The sequence below is a fragment of the Tetrahymena thermophila genome (assembly GCF_000189635.1).
Source record: "Tetrahymena thermophila SB210 genomic scaffold scf_8254752, whole genome shotgun sequence".
Taxonomy (NCBI): domain Eukaryota; phylum Ciliophora; class Oligohymenophorea; order Hymenostomatida; family Tetrahymenidae; genus Tetrahymena; species Tetrahymena thermophila.
The window spans coordinates 479625-497642 of NW_002476512.1; the positions used below are offsets into that span (position 1 = coordinate 479625).

Consider the following 18018-nt stretch of genomic DNA (forward strand, 5'->3'; position numbering starts at 1 on the left):
AATTTAAAAATTATAAGCAATTTAAATTAAAATTATATTTATTATTTAGAAAAATAAAGACATGAAGCTTATTTTATCTCTCAATACTCTTTTTCTTACGCAATAATGTTTTACGATAAAAAATACTTAAATCACCTTATAATAAAAAAATGAATTTTGTTTTGATAAGGCTTGCTGATTAAAACTTTCTTAACTAAATAAAGTAAAAATGATTTATCTGCTTTTATAAGAATGTAAAATACCTATCATTGAAAACTTGAATCTAGTTACAAAAACAAATATTAATTTTTCATGCATAAAAAATTAAATAAATCTAATAATTAACAAATTCACCTGAATTTTTAAGTTCCACAACTAAAAATATTAACTCAAGCAAGAAGATTTAATGGCAAATTATTTTTTTATTTAACATTGATAGATAATTCATGATTGTTAAAATATTTAAAAATTAAAAAGTATTTACTCCTTTATTCATCATATTCAACAGTTCTACTTTAAATAATTTTACTTGAATGTTTCACTTATTTAAATCATAAACTTTTTGATATTTTAAGAAATTATATAAATAACTAGTTTTAATTAACCTAGCATTTAATTCACTCATGAAGTTTGAAAAGCCTGGAAAATTAAGAATATAATTTATTTAAATTGTTTTGAAATTTCTTTTTCATGATTTTTTGTTACAATCTAAGATATCTTTGTAAATAATTAAATCAAAATCAGCTAATCAATCATAATATAAACACTTACTTTAAAGTAATTAAAATCATAATAAGCTGATTAAAAATATATAATAATTATTAACAAAAATAAATAAGAATTTTATGAAATTGAAAATAAAAATTTGTTTAATTTATTTTATTCTAACAGAATATGCATTTGCTGCTTAAGGATCTTAAGTAGCATGTGTAGGAAATTCTGGTTAAGCATGTAACGCTGCTTGCCCTAGTCCACCAGGAGGATGTACTTGGAATACATCTACAACTCTCACAAGTTGCCAGATTAACGAGTGTTCTTACTGTCCATCTTTTACTAGCAATACTAGCGATTAATTTTGTTCCTCTTGTACTTCAGCAACTCCTTTTACAAATTTTCAAAATACAGCTTGTGTTGCCTCAAAGTTTTCATGCATTAACAGATAAACTAATCCATGGTCTGATTCTGATTGCTCAACATGTTATGGGAAAACTATGTATGCTAATATAGCAGCAAGTTCCTGTATTTCAACAACTGGATCTTGTACATCTCGAGGAAATACACCTTGGAATGATACAGATTGCACAGCTTGTAATGGAAAGACTCTTTATGCAAGTACTTCTGGGAGCTCTTGTGTTGCATCTGTTGCTTCGTGTGTTAAAAGACAAAGTACTCCTTGGACTGACCAAGATTGCAATACATGTAATGGAAAAGCTATGTATGCAAGTTCAGATTAAACAAGCTGTGTAGCATCTTCTGCTTCTTGTATATCAAGAGGAGGTACTGAATGGACATCTGATGATTGTAAATTATGCAACCCCTAAACTCCAAAGCTAGCAAGTGGATAATGTGTTGCAAACTCAAATATTATATTAATATCTTTACTCATATTTATTTCTTTGTTGATCTGATAATAACAGTTATTTTTTTATTTTTGTTAAAATTTGAGAAAAATACATAATGTTAAAAAATAGTCTCCATATTGTATTTTTATAAAATAGAAAAAATTTCTTTTAATATTATCATTAATTTAATTTTATCAAATCAAAAATTATTAACAGCTGGATTCAAAACTCATTAAAAAAAAATAAAAAATTTTAAAGAAGTTATTCATTATTTAAAAGCATTTAAAGTATAAAAAAATTACTATGAGCTTTATTAAATGAATAGAGAGAATAAAAAATCAATTTTATTTTAAAGAATAATTCTAAAATATTAATTTTGTTTTGTTTTTTTAAAAATAAATTTAAATAATAAAATTATTTTTTTTTGTAATTTTAATAATAAAAATTACTAAAATTAATTATTAGAAGTTTATCAAAAAATATGAAAAATATCTTTATTTAATTTTTTAATATTAGGATAACAGCTTTATTAAAAATATGAATAAATTTATAATTAAATTTTTTTAGATTAATTGATTGAATATTTAATTAAATAATCTTTTCAATATTTTAAAAGCATAAGCTAGCTTAAATAGTATATAAAGATAATAATTTAATACTTTATAATTTAAGTTTTTAAGTTTTGGGTCTTTTCTCTTTTAAGTTTTCTTCTTTTTTTATCCTTTGAACAATTAAAGAACTGTTTTTTACAAAAGATTTTTTTTATTATTTAATTGAAGCATTTATGAAAGTTTTTAATTATGATTGTTTTACTTTTTTGTAGGCCATCAATTTAAATCTTTAAATCTTTAATTTAAGCTATTTCATCAACTAACTATTCAATCTATATATTTTTCGAACATTTTTATAATCAGTAAATTTATCTCTTGCATACTTTTATGTATTCATATACTAATAAAAAATAAGTAAAAACTTAGTAAATTTCAACTAATAGATAGAAAATGTTAATCAACATAAAATTATTTATCTTTTAATTATTATTATTTTTTATGAATGTTCATGTTGCATGTTTTTATATATTTCCTTATAAATAGCTTATTAAACTTTATAATATTTACTATTTTAATTAATTTCTTTTACTAATTTAAGTAATTATAACTGCAATTTCGAATTAATTGATTAAGAAAAAATCATGGGCTAAAATTAATTAATATTTTTCAAATAAATGTAATAAAAGATTCGAATTATAAAAGTGTAACAATTAAACCTTTTTGCTTTGATAACTTAGGATTAAAATGTATAATAACACAATAATTTTCATTTTCGTAATAAAATATATAAATTATATGTTGAAAAGTAAAAATGTTTACATTTTATTAAATTTTCAAATAAAAAAACCATACTATTAACTTCTAACTAATACTATTTAAAAGAGTAAATAAAATTGAAATCTAATTATATTTAAAAATTGACAAATCAATTTATATTACGAGAATTCGAAATTAGTGAAAAATACTCAGATTTAAAAATTTATTAATTTTGCACTTTATGAGATAATAGAAAATAATCTAAACGTTTTGAAGGAATAAATATATAAATAAGTTGTATTTTTATCAGTAGGGATTTATAAAATTTGAAAAGTAATAGATAGCATTTATAAAGTACAAAAATAAACTAGAATATGTGTGTATACATTTTATAAAATAGATTTAATTTATAATTTTTATTTATTTTTGATATGTTTAGTAATATTATATTCATAGATAAAAACAAACTTACCTAATCTGCATTTAAACTAAATTAAGGTATTTATTGATTTTTTGAGATTATTTTATTTTATTGATCAATTAACATTATTCAGAATATTACAATGCAATGTATAGATCAATTATTATTCTTCTATACATGGCTTTCAATATTGAGTATTTCTTTTTCTAATTAATTAATTTCCTCTATTCTATTTAGTTTTTGTAGAGACCTTAAAATTCCTTTCTTTGAAATTAATAAAAGAGGATGATAATTACCATAAATTTTTGTATACATTTCAGAAGCCTAGGTAAAATATGCCAATGAATTTTAATAATCTTCCATTTCTTCATAAATTACACCAATATTATTTAAGGATGCTGCTAGATCAGGACGATTACCCTTAGCAGATTTTTTTAATTCTTCTAAGCTTTGTTAGAAGTATCTCAAAGCTTCATCTCTCTTTCCTACTAATTAATTAGCAGCTCCAACAGTTTCTAAGGTATATGCCATATTTTAAAACTATTATGAACGAGTTTAAATGTTGCTAGCTGTGTGTATTTCTTTGATTTTTTATCTTAAATGGAGAGCTTTTTCTGCATATTCTAAGGCTTTTTAGCCTTGTTTAAGGAAATAATAGCTCCATGAAACATAGTGGAGAGAGCATATTATTTAAATGTGATTGGCATTTTTATAAAGATCTTCTGCCATTTCCAAAGATTTCATAGAGAACTCAAGATACTTTTCATAATCTCCAAGTTTTTGATACACCTAAGCTATATTTCTTAGTAGATCTATCATTTCATCACTACTACCAGCTTTTATTTGCTTATATATTTCAATAGCTTCTTGATATCTCTCCAATGATTTTTTGAACAATCCATATTCTTCATTCAAATATCCACTTTCAGCAGTCACTTGAGCTATTCCTAGCCAAGGTAATAATTTTTATTAATATATTTTCATTAAATTAATCCTAAAATCGCTTATTGCTAATTTGTAGTTCATAAGATATTGGATATTCTGAGTATAATCTATTTAGGGAGTAGAAAGTACTTTTCCTATATGCTTTAGAGTCTCCTTTAAGCAATTTTCCTATGGTTTAACAAATTAGTGGATTAAATTTATTAATTCATAAGAATAAATTCTCTTTTTATAATTAAAGCATAAAAGATGCTTCTTGAAGTAACTAATATATTATTCTTATTGTGGATTATAATTTTGCTTTTATTTGGTAATATTTGATTTAGGGGTTTGATTTACAGGTTCTGCTTACTTTATTTCTAATAAAATATCCAAAAAAATTGCACTTAACGAATAGACATCAGATTTAGAGGTCAACTCAATCGCTGGGTTTTATAATTTTTCTAAAAACTCAGGTGAAAGAAATTTCATATTAATTTAATTAGTAAATGATTAGAGAGTTTATTTTGTGATGTTTCTCCAAGTTCCAAATCCACCAATTTTGTATAATCCATCATTAATTTTTAGTATATTCAGTGGATTGATATTTTTATGAACAATATTATTTGTGTGGAGCTCTGCTATTCCAAAATATAATTAAGATAATAGAGTGTATGCTTTATTAGGAGTGTATTAGAATTTTTGTTATTAAATTTAATATAATTCGTCTTATAGAGATGATTCATAGACTTCAGAAACAATCACATAAACAAAGAGTTCTTCATAATAAACAATTTTATAAACGTAAAGCAAATATTAGTTGTTATAAATTCTTTTTACTTTTTCGTGTTCTTCCTTAACTTACAGATAATCATCTTTCATTCCTTTGAATATATTAAGAACGACATATTGGTTCATATCTTTATTGAACGCCTTCAATGTGAGATTTGTAGAAGATTCATATAAGGAACTGAATTTTATATAATTTTCTTTTTTAAATAATAAGATTAATCTGTCTCTTGATGCGCTACTCAAGAAGGGCTGCAGTCTCATTTTATTTTAGTTTAATGTTGTAGGGCTGGTGCTTATAAAGTAGGGACTAATTTGTTCTTCATTTTCATTAGATTTAGTGCTTTCTGAGGATCCTTAGTTATCTTCATCTTACAACTCATCAATTTGAATAGGAGGAGCTTACTAAATTTAAGTTGCTTAATCGTAGCAAATCGTTCTATTTTATATCATCTCATTATTTTCTTAAATGTCCATAAAGCAGCTTTAGTCTATAGCCTTTGTCACCAAAAAACTTGTTTGCATTCAATCAATAAATCTTTGTTTGATTTTTTGTTGTTCTTACTATTGATTAAATTTTAGTGATTTTTTTTTTTTGATTACATAATAAAAAATCTTTGATATGCTCTTTCTAATATAATAACTCAATATGAATCACACTAGAAGATTTATCATGTCCTTATAAAGATTTTAGTGGTAATTTAAAACAAAAATCTAAATTCGTATGGTAATTGCAAAGCTGTGTTAGTCTTTCTCTATTACTAATAATGAATTAGCTATATAATCAAAAGAAAAAATACAAATTTATCTAATGTAATCTAGTATTTTTGTAACCCCTCAATTAAAGATATAACTATCAGATAAAATGTTAAATATGAAATTATTTTAATAACCTAAAATCATGTTATGAACTAATTGATAAAATTGTTTTTTAAAATATTTAATTATAAAGTACAAAATATTTAACGGATTCGCATTGTTAATATTTCTTCAACGGTGAAAAATGTAAAAACAACTTCAAAAAAACAAACAAATTTTAATATATTTACATAAATTAAGAAATGAATGATTATAAAACTAACAAAATAATAATTAATTATTAAAAGTTTTTAATTTAATTTATTATATTATTCTTTCTTTATTTTTTGGCCTTTCATATATTTTATAGTCTATAAGTCTTTAAAAAATTTAATTATTAGTAAGTATTTTTTATTAATTTTAACAAAATTCAATACAATTAAATATCCAGAATTTAATCTTCTATTTGATCAAGATCATCCATTATTTCATATAAATCTTTTTTGTTAACTTTTTTGTAACCTCTACTAAGCGTAGAGTATATTAGCAGAGCCTTACTAATGGCTTCTTCTGATTTTTAATATTCTTTTAACATTTAATAGCTCTTACTAACTTTTATAAAAGAATTAACTAAAATATAATGATTATCTTTGTATCTTTCTGTAGAAAGGTTCAATGCTTCCAAGGAATATTGCAATGCTTTTTAAAATTGGCCTGTTTCATCATATATTTTACTTATATTTATCATCTAATTTATTATTTTAGAGCTTTTATATGCTTTGTGTTTGAATAGATATTATAAATACTCCAAGTTGATTTACAAAAATTATAAAATATCTTATTGTTGGTTTTGAAGAACTAATTTATAAGCTTTAATTACTTATTTACTGCTTTGACCAAATTATCTTTTTGTAATTAACAAATTTAATTTATCTATTTCGATTTGGTTTTCTTTTAAATTACCTTCTATTTAAAGCTACTTTTGATAACTCTAGTCCACCATTTCTTTTAGAATTTGATAATTTTATTATGTTAAATTTAGAAGTGGCAATATTTCATTAAGGATTGCTTAAGAATTTTTCGATTTGCATGATGAATTAATATTTTAATAATCAAATTGATTACTTTGTAATAACAATTATAAATCTTTATTAAAATATTGTTGTCTATTTTACTGCTTTTCTATTACTTTGTTTTAAAATTACAAAATTTATAATAATACATTTAAGATTTATTGAATATCACTAAACTCCAATTATTTATTATCTTTATCTAAATACTATTATCTATAAATGTTAATGTTTTAATTGGGATTTTATATGCGATATCTAACACTTAAGGGAAAGTTAAAATCATATAGCTTATAAAGTTTATCTTGAGTAATTACTATTTTAGATAAGTTTATATTTTAATGGTAGATTCCTCTTTAGTGCATCTCTGATAGCGAGTTGAATAGTTAAATCACTATTGTATTAAATTATTCTTCTGTAAAGAGCTTTTTACTTAAGAGTCTAGATTCGATTTCTTGTTATAGAGTTTTTTCAAATATTTAACTCACTAATATTGTGATAAACAACTATTTATAATAAATAATATCAGTATATTTCAGTATGTTCATGCAACTCTATCCTATTATTTGTTAATATTTTTTGCATAAAAATTCATTATCATCATGTGTTGCTTTTAAAATTGTTAAAAGTACTTTTTAATTTTATTTCATAGAATTACACGATATTAGTAGCTAATCTACTGATTGCTCAAGAATTTAAAAATTATAAAAGCCATCTTTATTGAGAAAAGAAAACAATGAATCATTTATTTCTTTGGATGTAATATGTTATAACTATTTAATCCTATTTACTTTTTAGCTTACTTTTTATTAACTTATTTAGTTGTTAAGTTTTCCTAACAACGGAGTTAATAACTCAAAAGAGTTTAAAGGTGAGCACAATGAATCCATTTAATTTATTATTTTTTTTTTTTATTTTTAGAATTTTTTTATTATTTATTTTTAATTATGTAATTCAAAGCATCATCTGTATATTTTAAATGATTCTATTTATAGTGTTTCTAAAAATACGAGTTTAAATTAGTGATATTTTAAATAATATTTTAATTTTCTTAGCAATAACTAAAAAATAGAGTTTATGAATTAAATTTTTACTCCATTTTATATCATTTATGGTATTATTTATTTAGTAATTGTAGTCTTTAGTTTATTTTCTTTGGTACTGCTTTTAAACAACAAATATCTAACCTCAAATTTATTTGGTGTAAGCTTAATCAAATTATAATAAATATATTTAAAATTTTTATTATTTACAATTTAGAAAATACTTTTTTATCTATTTATTTAGTTGAAAAATAAAAATGGAAGTTCAGTTAAAACATTTATAAATTATTTTAAATGACACAAATTATTTCATAAAATTGTTTTGTATATAATTTTAAGCTAAATATAATGTGGAAAATTATCTAATTTAATAGTTTTGATATGAAAAAATATAAGTTTATGTGTAATTTTTTAATCTATCTTATTATTTCAAAGCTAATTTATCTATAGCATTATCTCATCTGCTAAATCTTAGCTATCCAGATTTTTTAGAATTTAATGAACTTAATTATATGATTATTTTATTTAATTGGTATATTTTTATTTATGTAATTTATATAAGCTAGCTGATGTAATAAAATTCTATAAAGCTTATTTATTATCTTGTAAAAATGCCCAAATGAGACCAATATTATAATAACTTTAAGCTATAGCTGGGTGATCATATTTTAGGACGCTCTATCTTAATTTTAAGGATTCTTAGTACTGCTATAAAGACTCATAGTAATTTTGCAGTAATTCTTAGGAACAACCTATAGCATCTAAAGCTTCAGCCAAGCATAGTACAAATTTCTTTTTATTTAGCTTTGAATATGCTTGCAGCGATTCTTGACCATACTTAACACCATTATGTCCATCCTTCAATCTACAATAAGACCAACTTAATCTGCAACATGACTTTCCAAGCAAGTAGTAATCTTAATCTTCAGGTTTCTATTTGTTTGCTAACTTGTACGCGTCATTTGAATGCTCCAAAGACTTTTCAAATTATTTAAGTTTTTCATAGCATAAACTGATAACTATTTATAGATTTATTTTTTCTTTTACATTTTCCTTGATATTTAAAATCGCAATTTCTTACGTATTTTCACTGTTGTCTAAGTTGATTATTTCAAGACAGCGCAAGGAATAGTCTAGTCCTTTAGAAAAATCAGAATTTTAAATATACAGCAAGGCAGTATTTTTGTAAGAATAGAATTTCGTTTCTGGTAATTACTGCTTCTCTGGAAGTCGAAGAATTAATTATAATCTTAGCTCGCTATAATTGATTCTCAATTATTTTAAATAGTTTTCACATTTATTTCTTGAAAAAATATCTACTTTCAAAGATCTATAAATCGAAGACAGCATTGAATTGATGTAAGATTAATCTACTTATATAAATTATACTAATTTGTTAAATAATTCATAAGAATTAAACCTTTAGCTTGGATTTGGATTAAGAAATCCTAGATCAAACAACTCAGCTTCATTTTATATTTTCAAGTTTGATGACTTTAAAACTGCATTACTTACATGAACATATTCAGAATTATCTACATTTGAAGAGCAAAGGCTTTTATTTAAGCTAAATCTCTCTTCTACATCGTAACTCTTGTTGTTATTATTGGTTATCTCACTCACAATATTATATATCAGTTAGCTTTATCTTTCACTATTATTTTCTGTCTTATTATTATTTTATTGCTTGTAATTTAATGATTAATATGTAATATTAGATGGTTTTATTATTTCAAGTATAAGTACTCCTAAAGAATAAACATCTACTTTATTATTAAGAAAATCAAATTTCTAATTTTCATCATTTAAAAACCACTGCAACTCAGGAGAAATATATTTCTTATCAAAACTATCAGGTATCTATCTAGATTTTAATTAAGCAAATTAATCAAAGAAAGAAAGTTTGTAAATTCCATCTTCTGATTTGATGACTGTAGTAGGAGACAACGAGTAGTGAATAATATTGTACGAGTGTATTTCTGTAAGGGCATGCGAAATTTAGAAAATTATTAAATTCTTTTAGTAGTCGTTAAAGTCATCTTTTGATTTTAATTCTTCTTTTAGAGTGAGTTTAAAAGGATCTTGAACGATAACTGCCAAAAATAATTCAGGATAGAATAAAGTATTGTAGTATTTCTAAACAAATTATAGAGTATCTATCCCTATAATCTTTTCAATAATGTTATTGATATCTGTGAAATCTTCTTGAGTGCATTTTATTATTTGTAAAAATACTTACTTTTTAATCTTTTTAGAATATCCTTTATAAATTGACTACTTTAGATTAGAAAAAACCTCTTTTTACATTTCATACCCGTCTTTCAAGAGATTACCTTGTAGTTATTTTTAAATAAATTGAGTGATAAAAGGCTACTACATCTATTGCTAGCTTTCTGTATTTTGGTTCTGTTAAATATTTTAACTTGAAGTGTTTGATTAGGTTTACTAATTTTTTGAATATTAAATTAGCTTTTCCTCATAATTGGCACTTTTTGATTCCTCTTCCTAATCTTCATCTTACATATAACCTTAGACATTGATATTTTCGTCTCTATAGCTAAGCAAACCGACGTTTAAATCCTAATTCTCCTCACTTTTAGAATTTCTACTCATTTTATTATGATAATGTGTTTAAGATCTAAGCTTGTAAACAACTTTTTAATTAAATATCAAATTTTGCACACAAGAATAATTGTTTTTTACCAAACAAACAAATCAATTAATTAGTTTTATATAAGCAAAATATAAATTATGAAATAGTTTTTAGCAAATTTTTTTTTAAATTTACTTTAATTATTATTTTCAATATTCTAAATAAATTTTAGGAACTCATCTTTCCTCTTTAATAATAAAAAGAAAATAATATTTAAAAATTTTATAAGAGAATATAGCAATAGTCAAATCTTGTCACTAGCACTTAAACCAGTATATTTGACTCATTTTTATATTAATATTTAATATACATACCTTCGATTATCCATATATTGAGGTATAAAATAAGTTATGCATATTGATAATTTTTTTAATTTAAAAATAATTCATTCCCTCTATATCCCACGAAGAACTAAAGGTGTTGAATATTGAAGTATATCGATATACTTTTATGTTCAATAATTTGATTAATATAACACACAATACATATAAAAAGTCTGTTTAAAAATTAAGACGGTAGGTGTAGTTATATTCTCTTAAAACCAAGTTGAAAAGTTAATCATGCATAAAAAAATAAGCTTTATAAATATAAGTTAGTTGATTTCAAAAAATGTTAAAGTAATATTAAGTATTATAAAGAATAAGTATAGCGATAGAAGATAGTATAAATTTGATAAGAAAGATAATATCAGATAATAATTTATTGAGAGTGAAGATTAATTTAGTTGTTTTATAATTTTATCAAGATTTAATTTTTTGTTTATTTTGCCTAATTCAAAATTTCTTAACAAATAAACCTTTATTTAAATTAGATATGCCTTGTAAAGCGCGGAAAGTATATGCCATACGCATATTTTCCTGCTCATTAAGTTACTTGTCTTAGTTTTATATTTGTAACTATTCATCAAAACAGACTTCATTGCCTTGATTTAATTTGTTTTCAGGTTAATCATTGATGCCAAACATATTGGAGTTTTTAACGATTTAATAGCAATAGCGTTTTAGAATGTTAATATATTATATTCTTTCTTCATAGCAGCATACGTTGTGATTTCTAAAACAATCATTAAATTGATCAGTTTCTATTTCAATTTGTGTAGATTAGCAAGCGTTATTATTATTTAATTCTTATTATTATTAAGGATTGTTAATGTAATGAGAAATTTTTTCGAGATCGATTTGAAATATAAGCTTGTGTAAGTACACTTCAAATTTATTTTGAGATAAAGCAGTAATTGTTTTTGGTGTTAGATGTAAAAACAAAGCATTATAATGAGCTTGTGAGAAAAATTCTGTTTTTCTGTTAAATTCTTCAGATTTTTTGGCAGACAACTTAAATTTGACCATTAATTTGAGGATGGTTTCTCTTACCTAGATGGGCACGCCAATATCGATCATATTACTCATATTAAAAGTAGCTATTAATTTATACATAAAGAGCTTTTTCAAATTATGAAATTTAGAGGTTGCTTTACGTGTTTTACCATTTATAGGTTTTTACCTTTATAAGGAAGATTACTTATTCATGGATGAATCATCATCTTCATCACTAATTAATTCTGGATCCTAAAAACTACCTTCACCTTTGAATTTAAGTTATTCGTCATCCTTGTTATTAAGGCGGTTATTTCTTCTAGATTCTTTGATCTATGCAAAGACAATATCATCATTTTTGAGACTTGATTGCCTTAATTTGAAAGGATTTAAATTTTTTTATTCAAAAATAATTTCTTTTTTTTAGTTAAAAACACATTGCTTTACAAATTACAGTGCATCAGATAGTTAAAATTTTTTAAGTATTTTGCCTTCAGAATAAGATTTACCATTCATAATTTTATTTAGAATTTCATTTTACGATTATTAAAGGTTGGAGTTATTAGTTTTTTTACTATTACTTGAATTGAAATTAAATTATTAATCTATTGATTAACTTTGTAACAATTATTTTTCATTCTATTACTTATTATTTTACTTAATTTATTCTTGTAAAAACTTCTCATTTTCACAACAGTTTTTTGATTCTGCTTATAGTTATTCATTTTAAGTTACAGGTAGTAACTTATAGGTGCATTAAATTAGGTTCTATTTTTTTTATTCAACAGGTTATTCAATAAAGTTTTTTTAATCAAATTCAGATAATCCTGATTTATCATTTTATGAATCAGATAGACTTGTAGTTTTGTTTAGATAAATCTTTTATTAAGTATCAGAATGAATAACAGAGTTTTCATTTTTTATAGATTTTGTTTCATTTTTTATTATTTGCTTTTGAGATTGTTTGTTTTTTTTCTTTTAAATATCTGACTATTCAGTCTTTATTTGATTATAAATATACTGCTAATCTTGCTTTGTGTTATTTTATCCAATTTCATGTAATTTTGTATTTTAGAAGGTTTTCATTTCTTCAGTTTGCATTGCCTAGCTCTCTTACTCAATTACATTACTAAGAGGAGTTACTTTCAATAATATATTATTTGAAATATAAGAGTTAGGTTAGGTTTTAAGAGATGATGGTGGTGTTTATTATAAACATGAGAATGAATTCCTTTCATATGTGGTGCTTTATTAGCTCTCGAGATGAGCAAAAGAAGAAAAAGTATTTGAAATTTCTTAGATTCCCTACATGTCTAAGCATGGTTATTAAGAAATGCATTATTATTGATGGAGAAAGTGGGTTGCGTCTTAGCCAGTTTATTAATAATGGAAACTATTAGTAAGTATTTCATTAGATTTGTGCATCCTATGAAGTTCATTATTTAAAATGATTTATTAAGGTTGTTCATAAATATTTACATGATTATTGACATTGTTGGTAAATTATTATATATTATTATTATTATCTATTGAGTTTCCTTGAATAAATGGTGTTGAGTAAATGATAATGCATTAAGGTTGATGCAAATATAATAGAGGAGTAGTTTATTAGAACATGTTACTTTGTGGTGTGTTCTACAAAATTTGATTTTAGTTAATAGGATAGAAGCTCATGTGTTTTGTTTGCTATTTTTTAGATTATTGTATCGGTCTTTAGATTATGATGTATAGAATTTAGTATAATACTTTTTGCCTCTTTTCTTAACTTTAATTTTCTTTTTTTATTTTAATCAGTATTTTTTATTAGAACATCCAGACAATCTCTTTATTTCAGAGCAAACCTAAGTCTAACCTTTGTTTGTGAATTTAATTTACAATAATTTAAATACACATATTTGCACCAATCTGATAAATTTATTTGGAAGTAAATTCAACAAACCGTGATCTAAAAATTTCATAAAAAATATAGCTTTACACATTATCAAAAAATTTATATTACTCTTTCATTAAAATTATATGCTTACAAACTTTCAGGCGAAAAAAGATGTAATTTAAAGTTAATTTTTGCATATGGTTGGATGACAATTATTAGAGGAAATACTAATATTTAAGATAAAAAAAAGGAAAATTTTTTGTTTGTGCAGATTTAATTTAAGTGAGCGCTGGGGAATAGATGAATACATATAAGAAAAAAGATGTATTTATTTGTTAATAAATTAATGAAATAAATAAATAAATACCACCGAAAGTAAGGAATAATTAAATTTGATTTTTCTTTAAAATTTTCTAAAGTATCTATAGTTTTTTAATTATATAATTATTTAAATTATGTTTGTAATCATTTTAATTATAGAATATTATGTTAAATTAAAAATTTTAAGGCAAATTATTTTATAAATCATATTTTAAATATTAATTTGAGATTTAGTAAGTATTAATTTTGTATTTTCTTATATAAACATATTTTATATATTTCAAAAGTAGAAAATACGATTTTAATACAATAAAATCTAATTTTTCTATTTATAGCTAAAAGCTAGCTCTATCCAAAGTAAATTATCATTTAAAAACTATTTTTAAATGCTTTTAATACCTATTAGAGTAGCTATGCCATATCCATTCCCTAGAGAAAATTTTTAACAAATAACTTTTTTAAGAACTAAATGCGAAAAAAGTAAAAAAGTAAAGTATTCAGCCAAAAAAGTTAATCAGCTGCGAATGAATAAAATGGCATTTATTTTATAAATAAAATAGAATAGTAGTGATTGGTGAAGAAATTCATCTTATAAATGAAAATATTTTAACCGTGTTTGTTTGAATTGTTTAAGTATGATAAAGAAATAAAATTTTCAAATATTTAAAAAATGACATTTCTAATAAATCGAAAAACCAAAATTTATGAGCAAAATGATAAATAAAAATAAATCATAACTAACTATAAGCGTATTCTTTAGTAAATTAACTCATATAATCTAAAAAATAAATTAGAACAGTTTAATAAATAAAATAAAGTATAATTTTAAAATGTTATTAAAATATACATTAGTTAATTGATTAGAATGTTTTTTATCATGTTGATAAATACTTAATAATATATATATGAGTTGATCCTCATTCTTTTTAAATAAATCTATTTATATAATGATAAATTTCAAATATTATAAACCTAATATCTCTTTTTCACTAACTGTAATTTTTTTATTTATTTTACAAAATCTCACAAAATTTGATAATACCAAATTTTTCAATTTCTAAAGAAAAATTTTAAAAATAATATTCTCTGTTTATAAATTAATTTCATATTATCTGACTTTCAATTATAAGCTTTGAAAATATTTCAGAGTTGCATCTAATTAAGCAGTTAAGAGCTTATTTCATAATTTTTCAGTAAAAAGAGTATGAAAGCATTGTGAAAAATTATATATGACAAATTAAATGGATTAATCAGTAGGTAAGAAATAAGATAAAATATTTAAAAAGCACAAATATTTTTAAAAATATTAAGCGATTTTGTATTTTTCTTTTTTTCTACAACTTAACTTAAAATATTACAGATATTCAACTTACAGAAATAATGAAGCCATATTTATTTAATTAAATACTAATAAGCGCTCGAATGAGTACTCTGTATTTTTTTAATTCTACAATTAAATTACTTTGTAAATTTCTAAAGAAAATATTAATTTTAACCAATATAATTTTTCAAAATAAGTAGGTTAATGAAATATTCGAGAATAAAAGCGTCTAAAGCATAAAAATTATATCAATGAAAACTTAAAGTTGGTATTAAATGCCACTTAAATAACTTTACATTAAATACTTATTTTCCAATGTAAGGAAAGCTTTAATCTATTTTATTTAATCCCACTTAAATTATAATAATTACTTTTACTTAATGTTAATTTTATATTTGTAATAAAGTATTCTTGCTTACCTACTTACTTACTTATGGAGTGAATGAATACAAATGAATTTTTTAAACCAATAACCTTCAATAAGAAATAGAACAAAGAACATTTAAAAATATATATTATTCGATAACACTGTTTTTGCTTCAAGATATTTTGTCATAAAAATTATGAATTTATTTGATCTGTAAAAATATTAACTAGTAAAAATTAATTAAAATAGAATCTAGTTTATCAAATTTAGATATAATTTCATTCATGCTTATAAATATTATCTTCAAAGTTCATAAGAATTTTTTAATTTTTATTAGATAAGATAATCATAAATTAATTAGATAATGTATCCTCAGTTTAATTATTTGATCCTCGAAAAGTTATACAGCTGAATATTTTTAATTAAAAATTTTTTCTCTCTATAGATTAAAAAGATGAATATACCTCAATTTCTACTTACATCTATATAATCTTATTTAAAATAAATTATATTATTAAATATGGCTAACCAAAAATTTAAGCTAAACATTTTTTTTTTACTCTATATTTTTTTAAAATAAATTAGGTTTTTAAAACAAATTTGTATTTGTATTGATATTAAAAATAAAAATAAAAAACTTACAAGCAAATATTATTATTTTATTACAAATTTTAATGTAAATTTAAATTCTTAAAATTAATTTGAGTTGTTTGCAATTCATGCTTACTTTTATTTTCTATGTTGTTTAAACATATACTTCTTAAACAAAGAATAGATTTAATAGAAATACTTGCTTAAAAATATTTAAAATAAATTAAATAATTATTTATTGTTATACACAAAAGGTTTATTATTTAACAAAATATGTTTGGTAGATTTTTCGCTTCTTTGAATTACACGTTAATGAGTAATTAATAAATTTCAATATTATCTTAAATATATATTTTTTTACTTTTGAGAAAATGATTAATAGTCTTTGATTCATAGTTTTTTAACGTTTAAAAATAAAATCTAAGCAATTAGATTTACTAAATTAAAAAGAGAGAGGAAATTTTTAAAATATATTTGTAATCTTTTAAAGAAGTTTTGTGTTGTATTCCATATAAATTTAGAAGATTAATGTTTGCTTGTGATAATCAAAGAACTCATTATTCTTCTTTCTCAAAATTCAAAGAAAAAGAAAATAGTAAGTGTAATAAATTGATAAAGAGCTATTTTTTTAATGTAAATCCTCATTTTTACCTGCTTTTTAGAAAATATTTAGGACATTTATTAATTTTTAGCATTCACTAAAACAAAAAATAAATTTATTAAAAATACAAAAATTGGTTTACTTGTGGATGAAGAAGCAAGCTAATTAAATGGAAACCAATTAAATTATGATATAAAATAGGTTATAGTGTTTAATGAATTTAATTACTTATCTTTTAATGTTACAATAAAATTGAATATGTTTCTAATGACATCAGTTAAATAAACCACCTCAATTAATGTAGAATATAATTTATTAATAAATTTATAATTATGAATATAAATTTTATTTTAAATAAAATTCAGGTTATTTTCTTACAAAAGAATGAGTTATTTTAAGTTTATTATGATTCAGGCATTTTTGATTAAAGTACAAGTTATTTCTCATTTTCATTTTAATTAATATATGAATTACAATTAGTTGTTCAAGCATACTTGAATAGGATTTTTAAATTATTAAAGTATATAGAGAAAACAGTTTTATCTATCTTATTTATTGCATTAATAAAATTGTTTGAAATCGATGTTTTTGTAAGTTAAAATTGACAAACAAATTTATAAATATATTAAATAATTTATCAATAACAATTATATTGAGAATATTAAATTGTTTATTTTTATTGAGTGAATAAAAAATTCTTTAGCCTTAAGTAAACTTGGTAACAAAACAATATTGAATAATTGTTATTTTTTTTTATAAAAAAGTTAATTTTCTCCTTGAAATATTGAAATCTATATTTTTAAAAATACAAATAACTTTTTTAAAGTTTCAAATAGCAGTTTTTTTATAATCTCATTTATTGAAAATGAAAGTTTAGTTTTTGCATACATCACATTTTAATTATTGAAAATAATTCATATTTCAAAAATATTTATTTGCTTTTAAAAATAATTTTATAATTTGTTTTGAAAGAATAATGTAAAATATTATAATTTTTTAGACAAAAGTAAACTAAATTTTATGTATTAATTTATTCTCTCTTTATTAATTTACATCAATTTAAAATTTTATGCTTTTTCTTAATCAAA

The 18018-nt window shown here is 21.9% G+C and overlaps 5 protein-coding genes across 5 annotated transcripts; 3 read left to right on the forward strand and 2 right to left on the reverse strand. All coding sequences in view use genetic code 6, as the record gives it.

Annotated features, from left to right (window-relative positions):
- Positions 1-824: 824 nt before the first annotated feature.
- Positions 825-1607, forward strand: TTHERM_00112310 (cell surface immobilization antigen; the record flags this gene model as incomplete). The annotated part of the gene is made up of 1 exon (XM_001010626.3): positions 825-1607. One exon carries the CDS (start codon positions 825-827, stop codon positions 1605-1607), a length of 783 nt encoding a protein of 260 aa, XP_001010626.2.
- A 1818-nt stretch (positions 1608-3425) lies between these two features.
- Positions 3426-5504, reverse strand: TTHERM_00112320 (tetratricopeptide repeat protein; the record flags this gene model as incomplete). Its single annotated transcript, XM_001010627.1, has 1 exon — positions 3426-5504. One exon carries the CDS (start codon positions 5502-5504, stop codon positions 3426-3428), a length of 2079 nt encoding a protein of 692 aa, XP_001010627.1.
- A 540-nt stretch (positions 5505-6044) lies between these two features.
- TTHERM_000112348 (transmembrane protein, putative) lies at positions 6045-6566 on the forward strand (the record flags this gene model as incomplete). Its single annotated transcript, XM_012796232.1, has 1 exon — positions 6045-6566. One exon carries the CDS (start codon positions 6045-6047, stop codon positions 6564-6566), a length of 522 nt encoding a protein of 173 aa, XP_012651686.1.
- Positions 6567-9380: 2814 nt separating this feature from the next.
- On the forward strand, positions 9381-9818 carry TTHERM_000112349 (transmembrane protein, putative; the record flags this gene model as incomplete). Its single annotated transcript, XM_012796233.1, has 1 exon — positions 9381-9818. The coding sequence occupies one exon, from the start codon at positions 9381-9383 to the stop codon at positions 9816-9818; it is 438 nt and encodes a 145-aa protein (XP_012651687.1).
- A 1498-nt stretch (positions 9819-11316) lies between these two features.
- Positions 11317-13644, reverse strand: TTHERM_00112350 (hypothetical protein; the record flags this gene model as incomplete). The annotated part of the gene is made up of 1 exon (XM_001010630.2): positions 11317-13644. Exon 1 carries the CDS (start codon positions 13528-13530, stop codon positions 11317-11319), a length of 2214 nt encoding a protein of 737 aa, XP_001010630.1. The 5' UTR covers positions 13531-13644.
- Between the last annotated feature and the right edge of the window lie 4374 nt (positions 13645-18018).